Source organism: Symphodus melops, assembly GCF_947650265.1.
Source record: "Symphodus melops genome assembly, chromosome: 15".
In the NCBI taxonomy this organism is placed as follows: domain Eukaryota; kingdom Metazoa; phylum Chordata; class Actinopteri; order Labriformes; family Labridae; genus Symphodus; species Symphodus melops.
Genome location: NC_136705.1, coordinates 9,728,291 through 9,751,699, shown reverse-complemented (window position 1 = coordinate 9,751,699; position 23,409 = coordinate 9,728,291). Strand labels below are relative to the sequence as shown.

The following is a 23,409-nucleotide window of genomic DNA, read 5'->3' as shown; positions in this document are numbered from 1 at the left end:
ACTTTAATGGTAATCACTCTAATCATCTGGTTCCATCCTACTGTATTGTTATGTTACATCTGTAATGGTTGACATGATCACCCTAACTAGGTCAAGTTTCACTCTATTACACACTTAATGCTAATCTGCTCCTCAATAGTTGGGTACTTAAATGGCAATCACCCTAACCACCCCTGGTTTCACCTCATTGTTTTAGGACACTCAATGCTAATCACTGCATTGACTGTTTAACGACTGTTTAACGACTGTACTCACACCTCGGGCATAAGCTCAAAGACCTCTGTACATACACATGTAACCAGTTTCTTTCTTCTTGTTTGGGGGATTATTGTATAGAGAGGGGAGGGGGACAGCGGGTGTGTATTGTAACCGATGTCTTGTATTGTAACCAATGTCTATCTATCTACTTCATACAGTGCTATATTTATTATTTCTCTGCTACAGTTTATATCTCATTCGATATTTATATCGTATATCCTGTTGTAGTTTTACATTTTTCATACTGTGAAAATATTAGATTTTTTTTATATCCTGCTTAAATTACAATACAGTGAAATATTTATTTATTTTTATATCTCATATACTGCTAAAATCACATCCATACTGTGCAATATCTATATTGTTATATTTTATATCCTGCTAAATTACATTTTATACTGTGCCAATATTTTCATTTCTATATTTTATATACTGCAAAATTTCATTCTGTGAATTTATATTTCTATATTATATACTGCAAAAAATTACATTTCATACTGTGATATTTATATTTCTATATTTTATATACTGCTAAAATTACATCTCTTACAGTGAAAATAGTTAAATTGTTGTTTATACCCTGCTATGGTTCACATCTCATACAATGCACTATTTATATTTTACACCCTGCTATAGACCTGCTATCTCGTACTGTGCAATAAGAAATCTGAGGTCTGTTTATCCATTTAATTTTAGTATGCTGCTAACTGTAAATGAGTCCCACTACACATATCTCACCTTCCATTAACTAGGGTCACTCTTTTTTTTTTTTTTTGACCCATACTCTTGTTGTTTGTTGTTTTTAGCTGTGTGCACTTTAAGGTGAAGCCAAGTAATCTTGTTGTACAATTTGTATAATGACAATAAAGGCATTCTATTCTATTCTCCGTTGTTTAGTTTATTAGTTAGCCATTAGCAGTTAGCTGCTATCGTATGACGCTATTTACGTAGCAGCTATCATCATCCGGCTTACACGCCACCTACCAAATAGGGCACGGGTGGCTGTGGTAACGCAAACGGGATCAGGCTTTATTAAACCTGATCTGTACCGGACTGCTGTGTGGAAGCTGGGCTTAAGTCTGAGGTCACTGAGTCAACTTTGTAATGTGACATGGTGCATCCACGGGAGCCTCTAAGCCAAGTTAGACAGCTAATAAATACAACAATATCCACAGAGACAGTCAGACAGACATCAATGAGGTTGTATAAAACGTTATCACCCAGCGGGGTGAATCAGCAAAGAAAAAAAAGTCCTTATTGTTTGATATTACTATGGAATTACTCAGTGGACAGTTTGTCCTCATCAAGACACCAGAACTGGAAGGTCGGACCACATTTTATAATAAGATGTAATACTCCAGTTGACCAGCAGGTGCCACTAAATTCGTCCTAATGATTGCTCAGCAACTTCATCGTCTGTATAGTCCAGCACTGATCCAGTGAGGAGATATTCTGCTGGGTGAAAAAAAGTAAGAGATCAAATAACAACATATTGAATGAAATTTTTATTTCAGTGTTTTCCAAGAACCACAGAAAATCAGTAAATGTATTAGCTCATAGCAGGAGTGTCTTTTCATAGTTGATCCCCCTTTCACAGCAAATTGTCATTGCTCAAAGTCAAACCCTCTTTCAATGTACAATCCTCATTTGTTTTCTTCTATTTTTCCCCACTCTTCTTCAGACAAATAAATACAAGTGCAGAACTCCAGATTCAGAAAAGCTTGACAGATTTGACATGTTCTGTTCAAAAAATAAAAACGTGTGTATCATCACAAATTCACAAATTACTTCTGGTCATGCAGGTCGTGCATTTAGTAACCCTAAATCAATAATCACTTTTTGCGTTTCAGATTGTAAACTTTCCCAATCTGCCTCACTCTTTTAACTACACATATTTTTTCTCTCAACTGCCTTAACTTTGCCGTCCCTGATTGTTACATTCCTGTGTTGAAACCCGAGTGAAATACGCTTGTAACCTAATTCAACGTCCATGAAAAAACTAAACTTCATAGTCAGATGACACTTAGATTGAGGCTCATTGTGGAAGGTCGCCCTTCCCACATGGATTCTGTTGCAAAGAAACATGAGGGAAACATGAACAGATTCACCCAGGCGTAACAAAAAAACAATCTATGTTGCAAAAGAACAAATTAATTCAAGGTCATTGAGTAACCTTTTATATTTTGAGGCTGATTTAGCAAAGCAAACAGATACGTTGATCCACTACACCTTCTCTAGCCTGCACTGCATGCTAATATTATAATGTTGGCATCAAACAGAGGACACAGAAGGAGCCAGAGCAATAAGAGGGACACTCGCTTTTGTAGTCTTTTTATAGAAGACCTTTATCTCAGTCTGTTAGCTCCGTCATGTGGGACGATTGTTCCACCAGAGCTGTTGGCACACAGACACGTCAGGAGCGTGGATGTCACCTTATATAAGACACCGCTGATATATTGTTTGATTTAGATTGACGCAGATGTCAAGGATAAGGGAGAGAGGGGAGGGTTGGAGGGACAGTGTGGAGGGGGGAGGGGACGGTCTTGGACATCTGTCATTGTCCTGGCATGCCACACAGTCCCTTGTTGACTGATCAGGCAGAGGGTGGTTATTTTTACGTGTCATCAGAAAATTGTAGGACACATGGAGTTCTAAATAGCTGTGTGGACTCGGACAAGTGAATGATTTCATTACATTTAGATTTAGACACATTCATTTGGATATCTTTTAAAACACAACTCCCCTGTTGTCTTTTTTAATTTTAACACCATATTTTTAACCGGTGATTTAACAAAGGCATACAAAATGTTTCCGTCGTCATTCAGTGGTGTTGTTACCGCAGAAGAAATTCTTAGTTTTGAAATTCTGAATCGCAGAGTGGTGAATGGTCAAATACAAGGTTATTTTGAGAGCAACATGCTGTAACTACTTCACCTTAAACACAGCTTCAGATTCATTTGTATGGTATGGACACTAGTTATCAAGAGAATGTTGTTCCTACATTCCCAGTCTGTTCCCAAACTTAGATCGAGCAGTTGTTTCACCACCTGGCTGATGTTGTTACCCACTTTTCAGGTCCAAAATGCAACCACCTCACTTTAATAAAGCTCTGTATCTCTCCGGACAGACATTGTGGCAGAACACCCCCCAAGAAAACACCAAAAGAGGGGGAAAAAAAGAGAGTGAGCAGGTAAATCTTGAACTTGTTTTACTCTTTGGTGAGGTAGTGAATTGCAGACGAGGTACAAAATCTTCAAAGATACCTGTTCTTGCATAATTGATCCTTAAAGTGGTTGGATGGAAACCTTATCGTCTTTGATTTTTTTTTTTAAAGACATTCCAAAGTGAGCTTCCTCTGTGTGACGTCTGGACTCAGCACTCAGAAATAGTGATAGCAAGCTCACTGCTGCTGCTCCTCCCCAGTAAATCCAGTCAAGGCAGATCATACGTTGGATCCTGATGTTTATTCTTTGTATGTTTGACTTGTTGGGAAACCCGAGATACATCCAGAGCAGAATGGGGCCGTTATGAATCACACCTGGATTGCCCGAAAAGAGAAGATGGATGGTAGAAGAGTCATTGCCGTTTATTGCTTGTGATCGCTGTCTTGACTCCTTCTGCTATGTGACTGCCATTACTGAGTGTGAGTTAATATTTTGTATGTTTTTCTCCAACATAATAAGCTGGACCCTGCATATCGAGGTTACAGTAAGCCAACATTGAAAGGTGTACATTAGATAGCTGCGTAGCTCTTCTTTAAGAGAGTATGACCTTCAGGTTTCCTTTATGGTTTCCTATAAAATAATATGAACTTCATTATAAAATAATACTTCATAATAATACAAATAATAAGATCCACGGTGTGATGTTTTTTTCCCCCATTTATGCTATGTATAAAATTATACAAAAATTCAAAATATTCTGTGTTATTAAAAGTATGTTTAACACATTTAATACATTTGTTCTTGAAGTCCGTACTGATTAAAAATGAATTTCGATAATATGCCTCAACACGTCGATTCTAACATAGGTTCACACACGTCATTGTTCTCATTGACTTCCTTTAAGTCCTCCTCCTTTGTTTCATATTTGGCCTCATCTTGGGGTTGTGTTGAATACTGAGCTTTTATTTGAAAAACATCCCATTTCTCCGGAATCAGGCCCTTGTTAAAGAGCACAGACGCCAGGTAGGAGAAAAACAAGATGGACACCACAGCTGACAGCATGCAAATGGTCCTGATTGGAGAGCGCTGGATGTAAACGCCATTTACAAGAGTGCATCCTGGGAATTTGAGCAAAGGGGGAATCCGAAGCAGCGGCTCCCCACACAAGACTCGCAACAGCATGCCCACCACGCAGCCCAGAACGGCTCCGTAACCGTTGGAGATTCTGAAGAAGAGGACGCAGACGATTTGTGGGAGCATTAAGGTGTAGGTGAGGTCCGAGCGAAGCATCCAGATCATCAGGACGCTGTTATCCAGGAAGGTGAGGGACGTACCGGCCAAGCCCACTACCACAACCGAGATCCTGATCACCCACTGGATCTCGTGCTCTGATGCCTGGAGGAGGGAAGATGAAGTACTATCAGAGGTATTTATTTTTTTCCAATTTCTTTCCTCACTGCCTGGTATTTCTCTGATTTTCTCTCATTTCCTGGACTCAAACTCCCCTCACTGTTTTCCTTTTCCTCACCTGTGTCCTGAGGATGTTCCTATAGATGTTGGAGGTGAAGATGGAGGCTGCAGACAGTAATGCAGAGTCAGTGGATGACATGACAGCAGCAGCCACCGCCCCAATACCAATAATGGAGATGTAGGTCGGGGTAAGGTGCTGCAGGACGATGGGTAAGATGAGTCCCATCTCACCACGTTCAATCGGAGATGCAGGACCATAAGAGGTCAAGTTCCAGTCTGAGGAAGATGAAGACATTGTGACGAGTGTGAGTAGACAGCTCAGCATATGATATATAATATAAAGCATGTAATACACAAACATACACAAACAGAAATTAGAAAATTCAATCTTTGAGTCGTACTTGTTGATGCAGCCACTGCTCCGAGCAGTATAGGAGGGATTCCTAACGTTGGAACTATGAATGCGGCAGCAAAGCAGGTGATCTTGGCTGTAGATGAGGAAGAGGCTGACAGCGTCCTCTGGTGGAAATTCTGAAGACCCAAATTTCCCAAACCCTTGAAAACAGACAGAGAGACACAAGATGGAAGAAGTTTGTCTTTGATGTCAGAGTTAATGCTGAACAGGTCATTTTATTTGACAATTGGCCTTCCAGGAAATGAATGTCACAATATTTGCCATGACTGACCCTGCCTTCTACTCAATGCATATCCTGATGGACTCAAAGATACAACATCACCGTGGGTGGCTATAGAGGAGAGGGGCACTTCTCTTCCAGAACTACTGCATGCGGAAAGTAAACCTCTAGGATAATTTAAAGGAATCAGGTTTATAGTAAGAAACTCACTGAAGATCTGGTATCAAATTAAGAAGAACTTTAAGTTGCCTGTGTTTTAGCGTCCATCTTTTACAACCATGCATTTCCCATGCTATGTTGGATGCTGTCTTTTAAACGTGGAATAGGAAATGTCTTCTCTTCGTTCACCCAACTCTGAGATAAATTCTCTCTGCAGCCATCTCATTTTTTCAGGCATCTGCTGATAAGGAACTATGTCAAAATATTTCAATTTTTGAAACCCACTGTCCCTCCAACAAACTCCTGTCCCTGCTAGAAGCTGAACCGGATGCTAAAAAACTTGTCTCAAATTTGTAGATGTATTCATGAGTCAGACCGCCCCATCTACCCAACACCTGAGGGAGTCCTGGGAGGGGGAATTTATGATTTGAATCTCAGATGAGGTCTGGGCTGAATGTCTTCAAGGCATAAACTCATGCTCAATTAATTTGAGGCATCAGTTAATTCAGTATAAAGTCATACACAGGCTCCATTACTCTCATGCTAAATTACATTCTTTCTATCCATCCTCTTCTCCACTCTGTATTAAATGCAAACACTTCTTCTATTTTTACTCAGATGTGTTTGGACATGACCTCCAACCTGGCCCAGAGATAGCCATTCTAGGCTTGACACAGCAGCTATTAACTTTCACATGGGAAAATCCTATTGATTTAATATGGGATGGTAATCGCTAAGAATTGTTGTTGCCATTGTTAAGGTCAGGGGCAAAGGAATGTCCCCCTGTTTCGACGCTTGGCTCATAGAGTTTTCTGAGTACTTTATATATGGAAAAAATGAAGATACGAGACCTGTGGAAACGCAAACAAGTTTAAACTAATTTAGCAACCTTTCCTTGACTACATCACAGACCATAGAAGGACCGCATGACACCTGGAAGACCCATTTTCAATTAAATGATTGCTTTTGATTGTTATGCTAGCCGGCTAATGGTAGCACTCTTGAGTTATCTCCTACCTTCACACTGCATGTACATTTACATGAAATGACCATGATCTACAATGGCTTGAGATGAGCCTGTCTACCGTTCCCTTCATGTAAACACAGTGTAGATACTGCTCAGACAACATCATAGACAGCGGGACTCGCGTGTCACACTCATAGTAAAGTCTTGACTAGGATATACTGGATTACTGCTCTATTTATGTGTAAAATGTTGCACATTCTGCCTTTAATAGAGAACATTGAGTGCGTTTACATTGACTTGAGTATCCCGGTTATGATTGGGGTTTTAAGTATCCCGTTTTTGTGTTTGTGCATGTAAACATCATATCCCGCTTTCATAAACCGGGATACTGCAGTATCCTGTTTTCTGAGAAACCCGGTTTTGCTACCTGGAGAACTCCGATAGAAAACGGGATACTGTGGCATATATACGCCTTACCCCGGTTTTTGACAGCTGCCAACACCTGCGCAGACGCAGACTCAGCCAAGTGACGTACACGTAAAACAAACATGATGGCGCCAGCAAGAGCATCTTATTCTGGAGAGAGAAATAACTTTTATGTTTAACTAATAAAACATAAAACATAATTGAAGCTGGGCTATAATATAGAGCACGTGGGCAAAATAAATACGGCCCGATCCGGCACGCATCCTGGTGAGATCGCTTCATTTTTATTCTGGTATAGCAGTGGTCTACATTGTTGGATTGCTTTTTTTTACTCTGTGGATGGACTGAGTTTGTTTTGGATGAGCAAACGGCCGCGTTGGCGGATGTCTTCTTATTCTGTGGACTAAAAAGAATATTTAAACTTTCAAAGATCCTTTTGTTTGGGACTTTTAGTTTATTTTGGATTCAAAAAGGGATAAATAGAAGTGATATTTTTGGCAAATAAGATGCAGCAATCAGAAAATGGGATACTATTTTTGATCATGTATACAGGAATATACATAACCAGGTTCCTCTGTGAGCATGTAAACGTCATATCCCGAATATGATCAAAACTGGGATTAGGCTCATAACTGGGATACTCAAGTCCATGTAAACGCACTCATTTTGACCTGCATTTAAAGTGTTACCAGAAAGTCTTATGGAAGTTCTTGAAATTACTAGCCTTCCATGCTGGGGGCACATAATGTGTTGAAGCAATGCATCATCACAGTGCTCTTGGAAAAAGCAGAACATGTGGTTAACATTGTTAACAGTCACACTTTGGTAAGATTGAGGCTCTAAAACTAGACTACTATACTATAGAGAAAAAGATGGCTTGAGGTAAAAAAAAGAAAAAAAGTGACTTCCTTAGCCATTTGTCCAATGCTGACAAATGATATCTGACACGTTTTTATGCAACCACCCCACAAGCGTTAAGAGGTTGTCATTTCAGTTAGACTAGGCATAGGGTGAAGGCATGCTTGTCCCTTCTTGCTGAAAAATTAAAAATATGAAAACAAGCCATCCTGTGATCCAAAGACGTCTTAGAGGACCTTGATGTTTTACCCATAAGCATAAAAGTTACATTGAGGACTTGGCTACATTGTGCCAGCCAATTTTCAAGGTTACCCTCTGAAGGGAGTTTTTATCCCTGCACCAAGAACAGAGATAGACTACATGTCTAAATTAGGATATTTTTCATCCAGCATAAGATGTGTAAAGATTCTATTTGATCTTGAGTTATGCTCACCTAAATTAATCTAATCCACACTGTGCTCCTTGAGACCACATTGAGGGCACGTCAAAGAGGAGACAAAGTTTTAATGTGGAGTCTGAGGCAAAGACAGAAAAGACAGGAAACAAAGAACTGATATGTTTCTTAGGCAAAGACAGACGACAAAACTTGTTGGGTTTTCAACCAAAATGGCCCTGGGAGTCATATTACATAAAGCGCCAGTAAAGGAAAATCTCTCATCCATCTTTGCTGCCGTTTTTGGTTGGATTAAACTGAGATGACAAGGAAACCGGGGGCATTTTGTTAAATCGATGCAGCATAAAAAAATCTAAAACTTTGGTTTTACCCAAATGGAAGAGACACTAAATTGAGTTGGGACTTCATCACCCTGAAACCTCTACCTCCAGACAAACTCTCAGGAATGCTTGCGAGATAAGGTCCTTTAACCCTCTGCACCAAAGCCTATTAAAAGATTTAGTTGGACCTCTTTACAGACTGTCATTATTAACAGCTTTTCTCAACTGCCAGTTAATTAAGTTATACAAGAACTTTATCTAGCTGCAAAAGTAGAGAGATTGTCATTTCTGTAGGTGCTATGCAAACATGAAACCGAAGGCGAATGTTTGTATAACACCTGCAGTGCAGTCCACTTTGTTTTACAAGACATCGTGGTCAAAGCACGACTCCCAAACTCATAGTTGGATCATGTCCAGCCCAAACCTGAAACTTGATCCGCTGTCCATGATTTAATAAGACAGTGAAGCAGAGGATATCCTTGTAGGAGTCCTTGACCAAACTTCACCTTAAACAAAAAATCCCTCCAGACTTACCAGAAGTAGAAAGTTATCGATCCATCTCCACACTCTGTCCGCCTCCAATGTACCGACCCACGGAGACTGGAAGGTGGAGTTGAAAGCTGTCTCAGTGATGTCCACCACTGCAGGACCCATCATGGCGAAGGGTACACACAGCCACTAAGAAAAAAGTATTGCCTGTAAGAACACTGCTACAGTGCTACAAGAATGAACCTTCCTAACCAACAACAAAGGAAAAAACGTTTCTCAACATGTGTTTAATGGTCCCTACTTCTTGTTGGTGGTCACACGTGGCATCCTTTTTAAGTTCACAAAATAATTGAAGTGGGATTCCTTGATTTTCCGAGTCCTGCTTAAACAGACCCTCTATGAACTCCAGTATGATGCACACCGGCTTCACTTCAGACGACATAGGTCGCCACCTGGATATTATCACTGAGATGTCATCCACTGGTTTGCAGACTACTTTTTTGAAGTTAAGTATCTTACTGTCACTATTTTGATTTTTATGGCACCAGAAGTGACCATTAATTGAAGAGAATTGACATGCATTGCTACATCACAATCCCTATTGACATTTCACTGTGGTTCACTTCCAATAGGTAACTGGTCCAGAGAGCATAACCTGCTATGGTCGTTTTAACTCTGAATAGGACCCTAAACATAGAAAGCGATTCTACAAAAGTAGACTTCAAATGTACAACTGAAACCAAAAACTTCTAACAAAATGTGAACGGATGCAATTCATCAAGTAGGAAACATCATCTTCTAAACCAGATTCTGCTGCTTTGTTCATTTTTTTCCAACACTATAAGAAGTGCCCTGTGCTTGCATTGAAAATAAAAGCAGGCTTGGGGCACTTCTGCATCTGCTTCACTTTTTCACTTTTGAAACCAAGAGGCTACATCAACTTCTCATACACAGTCTCTGTTTGTTGCTTTTAGAGTTCCTGTTTCTCTTTTCCTTCACTGACCTGTGCAGATTTAAGATTCTCAGGAATGCTGACAAACATACAAAGATTTCCATATTGTTCAGCGTTAAATGGAAAAAAAAAAAAAAAAAAAAGACAGACAGACAGCCACACTCACATTCGCACATGAGTCTACAGTTCACCTGATTGTGTTTGGATGACACATGCTAACCACTGAGCCACCAGCATATTATCTAAGACTTTCAATGGACACCTAAAGATGATATCACGAGGGCACATGATGGCTAAATAACAAAGTTTGACTGGGGTTTAACTTTTACAGATTGTTCAGCATGAACAACACCTTCATTCAAAGCAACAACATAAAAACACGTTTAAATCTCCTTAACAGAAATCTAAAATAAGAACAGCCAAACATTCAAAGACATATTCTTTGTGCTTAAGTTCCAAGAGTTAGGATAGTTTGAACATTGAAACAGAACCCTGGTCACTTATTGCACATTGCATGCATGCGCAAGTTTCACTTTTCTTATAATCTTGTTTAATACTCCATTTTATTTAACTTTGTACTTTTTGCACATTTAGGTTTATTAATGTAAATATTATTTATCTTTTTTACCTTGTTTTATTTTATTTACCGTACCTTTTTTATCGACATTGCACCGTGGGGAGGGGGGAAACGTAATTTCGATTTCACTGTATGTCTGACATATTTTGGAATTGACAATAAATTGAACCTTGAAGATAAGTAAGATCTGCATCTACAGTCAGAGGAAATAAAATTGCAAAGCTAATTGCTACAGCCTAATCTCACACTACAGCAGTAGTGAATCAAGACATAAAGTCAATGACTGACTCTGTTATTCTTAGTATACAGCCATATTTACATTTAATTAGAGTAAATTGGCCACAAAGTAGGCTAACGAGTTAGTAACCAAAGCGTTACACAGTCAGGAGGACCTAAAGGGACAGTTAGCCTAGCTTGGCATCAATATAGGAAGCAGATGAATGCAGCAACTGTAACGTGTCTTATTTACTCTGTACACAGACAGACAACAGGAATGGTGATTTGAAAGGAAGTTGCTGTGTGTTGTTACTATTTGTAGATAGCGAGCAGCTGCCTGCTGTGACTTTGTGTTACGGTTAAGAGCAATGCCAGGTATCCGACAGAGAACACAGATACACTGATGTACAGGGAGAGTGAATAAACCGTTATTCCCCAAGAGATAGTTCCAGCACAGACCTTCAGTCCTTCTCTATTTGAACAACCAGCATACATTATTTGGGTCACTTTTTAAGAGTTGGGGGGGGGGGTCTACTTTCAAGCTTTAAAAAAGGCCAGTCATGCTACTGCCCGATGTTAAAAGTCTCTGTGCTTAGCTAATCTTAGCTAACCACCCCTGGTCCCAAGCTCTGTGCAATAACATGAGAGTGGTGTTTATTTTTTTAAATCTAATTCTCAGAAAGCAAGCAAGAAAGCTTTAAAATGCTTAACTTCTTTCTGAAAGCACAAACCCATAAACCCAAGACAAACAAAAACATAAGGTAACTAGAAAAGGCAAAAACTCACCAGGCTGATGAAGATGAGGATGAGCTGTATGATGTCTGTGTAGGCTACAGAGTAGAGGCCTCCCATTAAAGTATATGTAATGGCTACAGCAGCAGAAATCCAAATGCTTACAGTGTAGGACAAATCCAGGATCACACTCATGGTAACACCTGTTCATGAAAAATACATATTCTTTTAATACATTCAACTCAACGACCCATATCAGATACATCTCATCACATCCATGTTATAAAGACCAATACTCCAGAGATTACAATGGTTCACTGAGCTTTACTTTTTGGAAAAACTTACCACCTCTTCTTCGAGCAAGGTAAAGCTTAAAGAAACAAAATGTACCTGATATGGTAAATGCAGCTTCTAAAGGACCAATATGTAAGATACCTTTCGAAATAAGACACTCCATCTGTCTTCAGTTGTAATGATTAACTTCTACCGTTGTGTGATCAAGAGCATCCTGACCAGCTTTTTCACAGTCTGGTACAAAAACTGCACTGTCACAGACCATAAGGTGCTACAGCGGGTGGTAAAAACTGCCCAGAGCATCACAAGGTGCCCACTTCACACCACTGAGGATGTCAAAAGGAAACGTTGTCTGTGTCAAGCTTGCAGCATCCTTAAAAACTCACCCCACCATGCCCACAGACTGTTTGTCCTTTTGCCCTCCGGTAGGGGCTTCAGAAACCTGAAACCTGAATTCTACCCGTGAACCATGAACTCTGCTCCCCCCCCCCCACTTACCCCCCTGCACATCTCCTCTTACCCATCATCCCCCCACCACTCCTCCTGGTCACATACACACATCTCTCACCACATGTACCATTGTCCGCTGCAACTAAATCTGTATAGTATGTTTATATAAACTCAATAAGTTTTTGACACGTACAATGTGTCAGAATACTGTATATCATCTGTAATCTAGCAAAGCATGTTAACTTCAATTTAATTGGTATTTTATAATCTGTAGAATATGTTTCATATTTATACCATTTATTTAATTCACATAATCTATATATATTGTGATTACTTGTACATAGCACATGTTCTATCTACCAATTGCACTTCTGTTGAAATGCCAAACCTAATTTTGTTGCTCAAAACTTGTATATGTGTGATGACAATTAAGCAGAACCTCACGTAAATGCTAGGTGTTAGAGCTACATTTTTCTCCTTTAATTTCTTGTAGCAGGAAGAGAGTCTATTCAGCAGTTAAATTCGAGACAATCATTGATGAAGAAAATCGTTTCAAAAGAAAATCAACGAGATTCAGAAGCCTACCTACAAAATGAAGAGGTTTGTAGAGGTCACTTGAAGTTTTGTATCCATACAAATAGTGAAAGACATAATGACAATATAGAACATGTAGGATACATAGCATCAGATGTATCAGATGCTGGAAGAAATGTCACTTATAATTGTTCTAAGCTTCTCTTTCAAAGAACACATTTAACCAACTCTCCTCCAATCTACAGAAGGTGTGCCACATGGCTTTTGGATTTTAATAGCTAAATCCATGTTTGTTTTTCCCTTCACTTCCAGAAACATATTCTTCAAGGCATAAGTTACCAAGGGTAGTAGCAAAGAAGCTTGGGGTTAGTTTAGTGCTTTACAAAGAGGGGAAACGTTTTAAATCTTTCATTTCAAACACCTCAATAATCACTGAGCTTTCAACTCATTCGCAGAGATGTGGAGTAACAAAAACGAGCACCAGATCAAACAACAGCATAATTCTGTCATAATCATTGTCTTAATTTGTCTGAGAGAGACAAAGAGTGTCAATCTTAAGAGTGTGTTGTAAATAGGGATGGAATGATTCCCTCAACTCATGATACGATTCACGATACTGGGTTCACGATAAGATTCTTTCACTTTTTCTTTTTTTTTACAAAAGGAGACTGAAAAAAAATTACAACTGAAAAAAGATGCCTTTAATTTTTAATGAAAACACCTATGCACCTCGTAATCTCTTTGGCTCTTAAACTGGTTTTGGTGAACAGGGCTACAAACCTGCTTGTAGTTGTTGCAGCTACCATGGTAACACCTGCTTGTTACAAACAACCACCTCTGCTCTACTGCTGCTGATGCTCACCATATTACTGACAGGATCCCAAATTAACTTTTTGACTCACCAGCCAAGGTGGCAGGTAGATAAAAAAATACAGACCAAACATGTTTTAATGGCTGAAATAACAAATAGTGTTTTGTGTCGCCTACACATCTGTTGCTGTACATTTAATTGAGAAAGCATTGTTCTGTTGAATCCATTACAGATTTAAAATTCAATAATTTTATCAGATCAGGGAACTGAAAAATTTAAAATATGTATTTGCGTGCCTTTATTTATTAAATAGGCAGTTCCCAGAACCCCCTGCTCTCTGATCCCCCCCCCATTAACATTACAGACTAAAAACTAAAATACATCAGAGAATAATAAATAATTATTCCACAAAACGAGTTCTCTCGTGATTTAGCTCTCTGAAATGAACTCACCAAACGTAAAATCTACCCGCATTTGGCGCTTGGCTGGTGTTGATTTCAGACGCTGTTACTGCAATTCATTTTTAACTTTTAACTGCCTTACTATCTTTACATCCCTAGTTGTGAATTATTCCACATTTTAAGAAATGTAACAGGAAGTAATTCAAATTAAAGAGAGACAAGCATTCTCCTTAAATCATGAAGAACTTGTGAAGTTAAGAAGGACACATATCAGTAGTGTGTGTGTTTACAGTATTGTACACAGCACTGGATTCTTGAGGTCAATGTGGGTTTTTGTGATGTCCTTTTAACTGTTTTTTTATTTACAGAAAGGCATAGCAGCTAGTCCTTTGAAAACAATTTAAAAAATAAATAAATAGTTACCATAGAATAAGCTTTTTCTTCTTCTTAAAGCCACAGATACATTGTTCCTAACAAACCTTATACCTGTCTTTGACCTTTCAGCATGTCAACTTCTATCACATAAAGGCATTTTGACTTGTTCAATGCAGCGGATACTGTAACTGATAAGGGAAAACATCAAAGGAGTTATGTAATTATTAATCTAATGCTGCTTTTATTTATTTACCAACACATCACTGACACAATACTCCTGTGGTTACTGGTGTGATTTAAGGTCTTGTTCCATTGATGTGAGTTATTTCTAACGAACTGCACAATCAGACAAAGGCTTGTGTTTCACTCAACACCTAAGCGAATGGCTAGGACCAGCAGCTGCTCCACTGCCAGAGTCAACGTACGGGTATCAGATGCATCACACCCACACAGAGACATTCTTACCTAATCCTATGAGTGTTCCCGTCACCCACATAATCTCTGATATGAGCGAAGCCAGTGAGAGAGCCGCCGTCGGTACTTTTCCATATTTGATCTGGAAAGGATCCATCATGGTCACATATTTATTGTCTCTCATCGGCTCGGCGAAGAACAGACCACCTCGAAGAAGGAAGAGGGGGAAAAAAAGCAATGTTTAGATGATTTGCCTTTTTATGAGAGGCATCAAAGCCACATTCAGCTTTTTAATTATTCAGCAATATTAAGTGGTTAGACTGTCCAAGTTATTAACTCTTGACAACCCCATATATAAGCATTCTTGATTTATTAATCCAAAGTTTGAATGACCCCTTCAGTTGCTTCAGATAAAATAAGACAAATGATTTGGGGTTTGATGAAGTGATCAGCCTCCTGAGTTCTTTATGTATCTCGTTTACAAACTGTAAACAGAAGAGATTCCTGACAAAACACATAAACCACATTATGTTTTTGTTGAGATAATCTTCCCAAAATTATTTTATATTAAAACCTGAGGTGAGAAAAAAAACATTTTGCACAGTGAGAAGAAAAAATAACTGAATGAAATTAAATGAAAATGGTGTGTTAAGTGAATCTTTTTTGGTTAAGCCTATTAATAGTCTGGTTATAAGAAGGTTATCTTACAAATTGGTTCTAAGAGTAACTGATTTTATGAAAACTTCACCTACTTCTGACTTCATTTATAACTTCATAACCAATCAATAAATCCATCAGTCTTTATTTGTGTAGGGCCAATTTATCGCAGATGTTATCTTAAGACACTTTACAGTTGGGCAGGTCCAGACCTTACTCTTTGTTATCTTATTTAACAAAAGCCAACATTAACCGATCACGAGCACAACACGAAGAAACACTTAGCAAAGTTACAGTGGCAAAAAAATCTTCCTTTAAGAGACAGAAACAGACTCATGTTGAACAGCCATCTGCTGAAACTGTGTAGGGCTTTAGGAAGATAGAGAAGCAAACAGAGCAACAATGAATAAGAGATAGATTTCAAGCTACAATGCCTATATGCATGTCAACTTGATAATAACTGTGATCTTAATCACTACCTTTAAGTCTTTAAGCCATCATAATGTTCACTTAGTAAACGAAGAATCCCATTCAGAGTTAAATAGACCATAAAGGAGGTCGTGCTTGAGGTCAGAGCATCTTATGATTAACCGCAGGGAAGCTTCTTGACCACAGCGAACTATCTTCCAAATATTGTCACTCTTGGTGCCACAAAATACCAAGATCATGTAGTGACAGGCAAAGTAAAAGTTAGCATCGTAAGCAGTTACATAACAAGCTGGATACCCGTTATAGGGGTTAAATGAAGAATTCTATCCAAACTTATTTTGAGATTTAATAATTTAAGTGATTTATAATGTTTCTATTTCAGTCAATATTTGTTTTCTTTCCTTTGTGATGATTCTTTTAATGTCTTGTGTGAAGCACTTTGAATTGCCTTGCCTACTGTTATTTCAAGTTAGCAAACAGATGGAAGACAAGTGCTCTACAAAAGGTTAGAGATAAAGACACAATAAAGCTTGACGTTGATTTAGGAAATCTTGAGCCCATTTAGAGTAACTATTTGATAGAGCAGGACATTCTTTAGGGTGTGGCTCACTGTGATTGAAATGTTGGTCATTAGGTTAAGGAAAATGAATCCACTCTTAGTAAGTTCTATAAACATGGTCAAAAGGCATGGAAAACTAACGTGAGGCTTCAAAAAATATGGTCCACAGAGATAATAATGATGTCACAATTGCTATGTCCACTGATTTGTTCGAGACTTTATTTTATTTTTTGAAGTTTTGTTGTTGGATTACTTAACAGTTGCACAAGTGGCACTTAGGGGCATAACAAGTCTGCAAACGTTGACCACGTCCTCAAGTATGAAACCGTGGGCGATCTCATTACAGTCACAGACCCACCACAGAAATAAGGGACGTTTTTGGTAGCTTCATATCTGTAAATCCCTCAAGAGTCTAGACCAACCAATACCAAATAAATAACTCTTATCTTTATTTTTCCAGAATTTAATTCTTGATAAAATACAAGAAAGGAATGTCAGATCATTTTTCATTAAACAATAATGAGTATATCTTTTGTTAAAACTGCATGAAGACATTACATGAAAGAAAACACAATTCTTACCTGTTCTCAAGTCATTAACATAGGTGATAAACTCTTCACATCATTCTTTAAAAAAATGGGTCAAAAGATTTGTCTCCCCCTTCACTTTCTTTCCATAGCTACTTTAAAAGGCTTTATTTGTGTCAGCGTAAATTCATCAGGGTTTAAGAGGATAAATCTTTCTTTTCCCATGGGATTTTCATGAGCTAAAGGAATGTTGCTTTTCTTCGCTAATCTCTAGGCAGGGGTAAAGTGAGGGAAGTTTTGTAACCGTTTGTGTCTCATTTGATTAAAATAAGTCAAAACACATGAACGTTTTTTAATCAAGAAAAAAATCTGTCCTTAAGTGAGCTTGCTGGACACTTTTTCTGTGCACTAGGACCTTGTTAGCAATAAAAGATGGAGTGCTTGGGGAAAACGTCTTTGTTTTAATCTGTTTATTCTCCCTCTACTTAACTGTTTGATTTACTAAGTCCTCAGGAAACCTTATGAAAAGGGGAGTCTAATCACTTTAAGCACGAAGTAGCTTAGACTTCCCAGTAAAGGGAAGTGATAAGAAGGCCATCCTTTTCTCATGTAAGACAATCATTCTTAATTTCTGATTGAATGCCAAGAGACAAGTCAATGGTAAATCTAAGAGACCTCTTTCACAATTTGGAATGTATAACTTAGTAGTGGGTGCTCTGAGGTACTCATAAGGTGAGACCTTGTTATGTTTAAGGCAACTATGACAGTCTAGAAGGAGGCACTGGTGCTGAGGGGCGATTGTTTGCCTTCTCCACGGTTGCCTTGTTTCTTTTGGACTCTTCATTTCCTCACATGTCGTATAAAATGTCGTTATGTGCAAGCTTTTGGTATCAAACTGTTTCCCTGAATGCATAATATGTCTGATATTAGATTCTGTGTCATTTCTTCATTCATTGAATTGAATACTGATCAGATGTGTGGTTTGCCAATGCCTTCAAAAAAAACATTTAAAGGAAAACATTACCAAACGGCATTTGGTGAGTGACGATAAAGGGACTGTGGCCATTATTTTCTTTCCCTTTTGTTAGAAGAATGGAGATCTAAATTGTGAAAGTCAAAGTCACTTTACTCATCCATGCACCAACTCGGGCTAGGCGACATATTGAGTTTTTAAGATATATCAATATATTTTGAAACGAAATATAAGGTAGGACAATATTGTTAATATTGATACAGTTTATGTTGCATTAAAATAACGTTAATGATTATTAACTAAATTAAATAACGGTCTCACTGTCTCTTCCTCTTCACCCTGCTCCGCCTCTCTCTATCTCTCTCTCTCTCTCTCTCTCTGAGCCGAACTCAAAAACATTAAGTGAAAAAATATCGATGAGTTCTGGTTTATATCTAGATCTCTTTTTCAGATCTCATACAATATGTAATACTAGGGATGTAACGATTCACTCAACTTTTTTTTTACTATATTACAAATTGAGACTGAAGAAAAATTATGACTAAAAATATTTCTTTAATCTTTCATTAAAACGCCATTGTACCGCTTTGGCTCTTAAACTCGTTTGAGTGAGCGGGGGCTACAAACCTACTTGTAGTCTTTGCAGCTGCCATGGTAACGCCTGCTTGCTACAACCAACCACCTCTGCTCTACAGCTGCTGACGCTCACCATATTACTGACAGAGTCCCAAATAAACTTTTTGAGTTACTGGTCAAAGTGGCAGGTAGATGGAAAATAAAGGCCTGAAATAACAAATTTTGTTTATGTGTCACATGCACATCTGTTATAGTACATGTAATAGAGAAAGCATTATGTTCTGTTGAATCAATCACATATTTAAGTCACAGATTCAATAATTTTATCAGATCAGGAAATTGAGAAATTCAAAAAATATAATTGCTTGCCTTTATTTGTTAAATAGGTAGCCTCGTTCCCAGACCAGACCATACAATATTAAAGACTAAAAACTAAAATCTATTAGAGAATGATAAATTATTATTCCACAAAACATTTCTTGATTTATTTTTGACAACACTGGACACTTAAAATAATCAGCCTGCTCATCATTAGACATGTGTATCTCTGACTGCTCCTTGCACATGCATTTAGCGTGCTCTATACTTACTTTGTCTCAATTTGTGCTCACCATCATGACAGCAGAAAGAGGGGTAGGTAGCTACATAAAACATGCTTAATACTCACAGCATAGTTTTTATTACTTAATGGTTAAACATGTACCTGCTCTGTAGCAGATAGCCCTCTGAAATGTACTCACCAAATGGAAAATCTACCTGCATTTGGCACTTGGTTGGTGTCGATTTCATACCCTGTTACTGCAATTCATTTTTTAAAGGATCGATGTGAACCGTGACAACTTTGCATCAATTTTTAACTACGTTATGATTAATCTTTACATCCCTATAACACTATGTATGAAAGACTATTTCCAGCCTTAATAAAGCTTTTTTTTTTGCATTGTTTGAGGGTTTTTTTGGTCTTCTTTCCCTGCTGCTCTACTGTACATTTCCCATAGAGAAGAAAATTAACCTGCAAATGTTCGTAAATGTTATTCTTATGTTCCATGTTTAATCTTTGTCAAGTAACAAGCAAACATTCCAATACAATACCTTTTTCTCCACATATAGACCTACAGTACATGGAATGATATTATGCTATTGCACAATGTTCACATTATTGGTTTTGATTTTTAAAAGTAATCCAAAGTTTGTTAATGGGTTTTATTGCAACCACTGAACTGATGATGGGAGGAAAAACACTATTATGAGACATCAGAGAGAATGGTTTGATTTTAATAGGGATATACTGATCATGAGAAACATTATTATTTGTATGCCAGTGTTTATGATCCTCACATCCAGCAGGTTTCTATTAGTCTGAGTTTAGTTGTGTGTTGACTTCTCACCATCTTAGAACTATTTTCTGTACCAACAGAGAACCTTCCTCATGATGGTGTTTATATGGCACCATTGACAGCTGTCAGTCAGAGCATTCTTGTTCGCACATGCAGGTTTCTCGAAACCAGCTTAAGATGTGTACATGCAAAACACATAACAAGGATTCTTCAACGGTCTGATCGTGACAGGCATAGCATAGTAACTCATTGTGCCTCATTTTGTGTCTTTTAGACATTTTGACTTCTCCAGCTTGGACTGGATTCTAACTTGATTTAAGTGATAAGTTGAATGTCCTGCTTCCGAGATGGAATATATTTCACTTAATAAAGATGACAATGTCATGATTATGTGATCATAATATAGTTATGCGTGTGTTGTTAAAAAACAAAAAAGAAATACAGTCTTGAGTAGAATGTTTTATGTCTGTCCCAGTATAATACTAATCTAAGAGTAACAAGTGTTCTGTCTATGTTTTATCCCTCCAGTGTGGTGTGTGTAATAAGCATTACAGTGTGAGGGGCCCACTAGTATAGCTTACACTTTTTCCTTAATCCAGTGAAAATGAAACCAGTGACCCTGAGGTGCTCCGCTCTGCCTCTTCCTGTAACAGGACTTTAAAAGGAAATTCTCACCAATAATGAAACACATGGTTGCTGCGATTGGCATCACGGCCCAGATCAGTCCCATGGAGGGGTTGTACACTGCCTCTGCTGTGCCCACAATGAATCCACCTCCAACCCATGTAGCTGTAACACAAACACACACACATCACAAAGATATTATACACATGCTTAGGACAGTAGCAGGTCGGTGAGCTGTGCTTCTTCTGCACATGTCGGTAACTTGGTAACAGAGATCAACCTTTCTCTACTGTATCTTTAATAGGACATTAAAATTGCATAAGAATTTAATGACCAGCAATTACATTAAAACATCCTTGTCCTGACAGTTGTTCATCACATAAACCGAAATCACGGATTTGTTCGTTTTCATAAATATAAATATGTGGACATGCAAGAGGATAAAGAACAGTTTTATAAATATGCACTGACCCAGTTTGCTGTTATTTTCTGCTTCTGAATGTGACTCAGCTCGTTTTAACGATACCAGCTCCATTTTCCTCTGTTCCTTTACTTTCCATTGATTTTGCTTTATAAAATTAAAAATATTCTAATATGGTGAGGATTTTTTTTATCTATCGTTTTTTTCATCTATTTTTCTGAAATAATTTCGGCTAGTCATATAATTTTTAGTTGCTTTACGTTTTATATATATTGCACGTTAGGTCGCTGTAATAAAGATGAATTATTATTATTATTTTTTTTTATCGTTTTTTCCTCCTTTTGTTAACAATAAGGATTTGAGATCTAAGAGGGGAAACAGCCGATAATGGTGTAAAATGTAATGGTTCGGAGGCACGCATAAAGATGATAAGGTAACGGAGAACACCTTCGTATGATACACCAGAGGCGCGTTTTCGTTTTCAGAAAACAATAAAACTGCAAGGTGACTCACTCCATGTTGTTCCTGTTCCAGTTACTCGCCTGTCATGGTGAAGATGCCGACCACCAGGTTGATGCCCCGGTTGCCGAGCAGCGCCATCTCCGTCTTATCCCCCTGGCCTTTCTTGGCCTCCCTTTTAGACTTGAAGGAAGCCCAGATTCCGATCCCGAGGACCAGTAGGTAGAAGAGTATCATCACGGCCACGCCGGGGATGTTGAGAGCCATGATGAAGCTGCAGGATTCAGACAGAAAGAGCGCGCGCGTCTGCCGGGCTGCTGAGATGATACAACATATCCCTCCCTGCTGCCGCGTGACCAGTCATGGAGGAAATGTAATGAAGCCCAGTGGAGTCGCGTGGAACTGCACATAACCCGCAGCAGTCTGCCGTCAAGGTGACACACATCATTCATATAGCGTACCTTGTAATACTTAATTACAATATAATTAAGCCAACGTGTGCGTTTGTATACATATTTCTAAACTATACTATTCTAGATGTGGGTTTTTTCACAGCAGTTAAATGCGCGGCTTTTATGGAATTTTATTGTGCCAGGGTCCGCCATTAAACACTGGCATACTTATCCAGAGCCTCCGACAAGTAAGCCTCAATAGTCAGCATGATTATTTTTAATTCTTATCTCATCTATATGTCAATATCTAGATGTATATCCCCATACACTTCCTCCTAGTGCTCCTTCATATGAAAAGCATTAAACCTGTCAAAATGGGAGAGCTTTTATTGTGAAGGAAACAGGAAAGGCTCTGTATTAATTACCAAGGTCGCTGGTAAAAACTCTGCCTCTCAAGCTGTTATCGGTTGTGTGAAGTCTGGAATTTCACCAGCTGGTCTGCCTTCAGAGGACTTGGACTCATGTTGGCCGACAAAGAAAAAAACAAGGTTAAATGAGACAAAGAAGAGATAAACACGCATGGTGTTTAACATAGTAATCATGCCCCCTGCTTAACAATTTACAGTAACATGACATTAGCATTTAAAAAATCCTGGCTGCCACCCTTGTGATAAATCAAACAAGCCATTGCTGCCTGGGATTAGCTCCATGTTTTTTTATGTGTTGATACATTTCACCATACCTGTCATTAAACCCTCTCCTATGACCAAATGAACCTTACTAAAACAAAATTGTTGTCCTTCATCTTCAGCACACAGAATGCTGTGTAAGATTGTGTTACAGAGTACAAGAGCTTTTATTTTTATCTCAGTGTGGAGGAACTGATGTGGTCTCTCACATGCAGAGCCGGGGGAGGATTTGTTAGAGGGCTGCGCCTTCAACTGCACATAAATACACTGTCTTGGCTGTACTGCAGTGCAAAATTTATTACCAAGGCTACAGCATCTTGAGAGTAAATTCAAACTATTGATAATTGTTGGTGTTTAATAAATATAAAATAGGCTGTTAATAGAAAAAAAGTTATAGGCTAACATCAGAAATAATTAACATAAAATGATACTCACTGCAGGACACAGAATCTGCAGGATTCATGGAGTGAGCAGTTTATTCAAAACCCAACACCAACTTCAAGCTGTTTTCCCATGGTGCAAAGTACTGTGCCTGGGAATCCTTACCGTAACAATAACTCTATTCATAGTATCTTTGAGCATCCTGCTGGTCACAGGTCAACTGTAGGGTGACCTGAAAAGATTTCTGTAAAGACCGTCTGAAAGGAGCAGAGGGGGGTTTAACGTATTTTTAAAAGTACCTTTAAAACTCGACATGTGAACAATGAAGAAAAAGGTCAAAGCTCTGATGTGTTCTTACATGTCAGAGGACTGTAATGAACAACAACCACTGATTATGTCACAATGTAGGAGTCCTTTCAGAGCTAATTAACAGCTTTAGTTTATTATTTTAGTTATTCCTGAACACTAAAGGGATTGTGCAAACAACCA

At 38.4% G+C, this 23,409-nt stretch overlaps 1 protein-coding gene across 1 annotated transcript; it reads right to left on the bottom strand.

Moving 5' to 3' along the window:
- Positions 1 to 1,745: 1,745 nt before the first annotated feature.
- LOC306835859 (high-affinity choline transporter 1-like) lies at positions 1,746 to 21,893 on the bottom strand. The gene is made up of 8 exons (XM_079362633.1): positions 21,542 to 21,893; positions 20,630 to 20,743; positions 14,948 to 15,103; positions 11,672 to 11,820; positions 9,186 to 9,329; positions 5,294 to 5,447; positions 4,951 to 5,168; positions 1,746 to 4,817 (listed from the first exon to the last, which is right to left on the bottom strand). The coding sequence occupies exons 1-8, from the start codon at positions 21,723 to 21,725 to the stop codon at positions 4,266 to 4,268; spliced, it is 1,671 nt and encodes a 556-aa protein (XP_079218759.1). The 5' UTR covers positions 21,726 to 21,893; the 3' UTR covers positions 1,746 to 4,265.
- Positions 21,894 to 23,409: the final 1,516 nt, after the last annotated feature.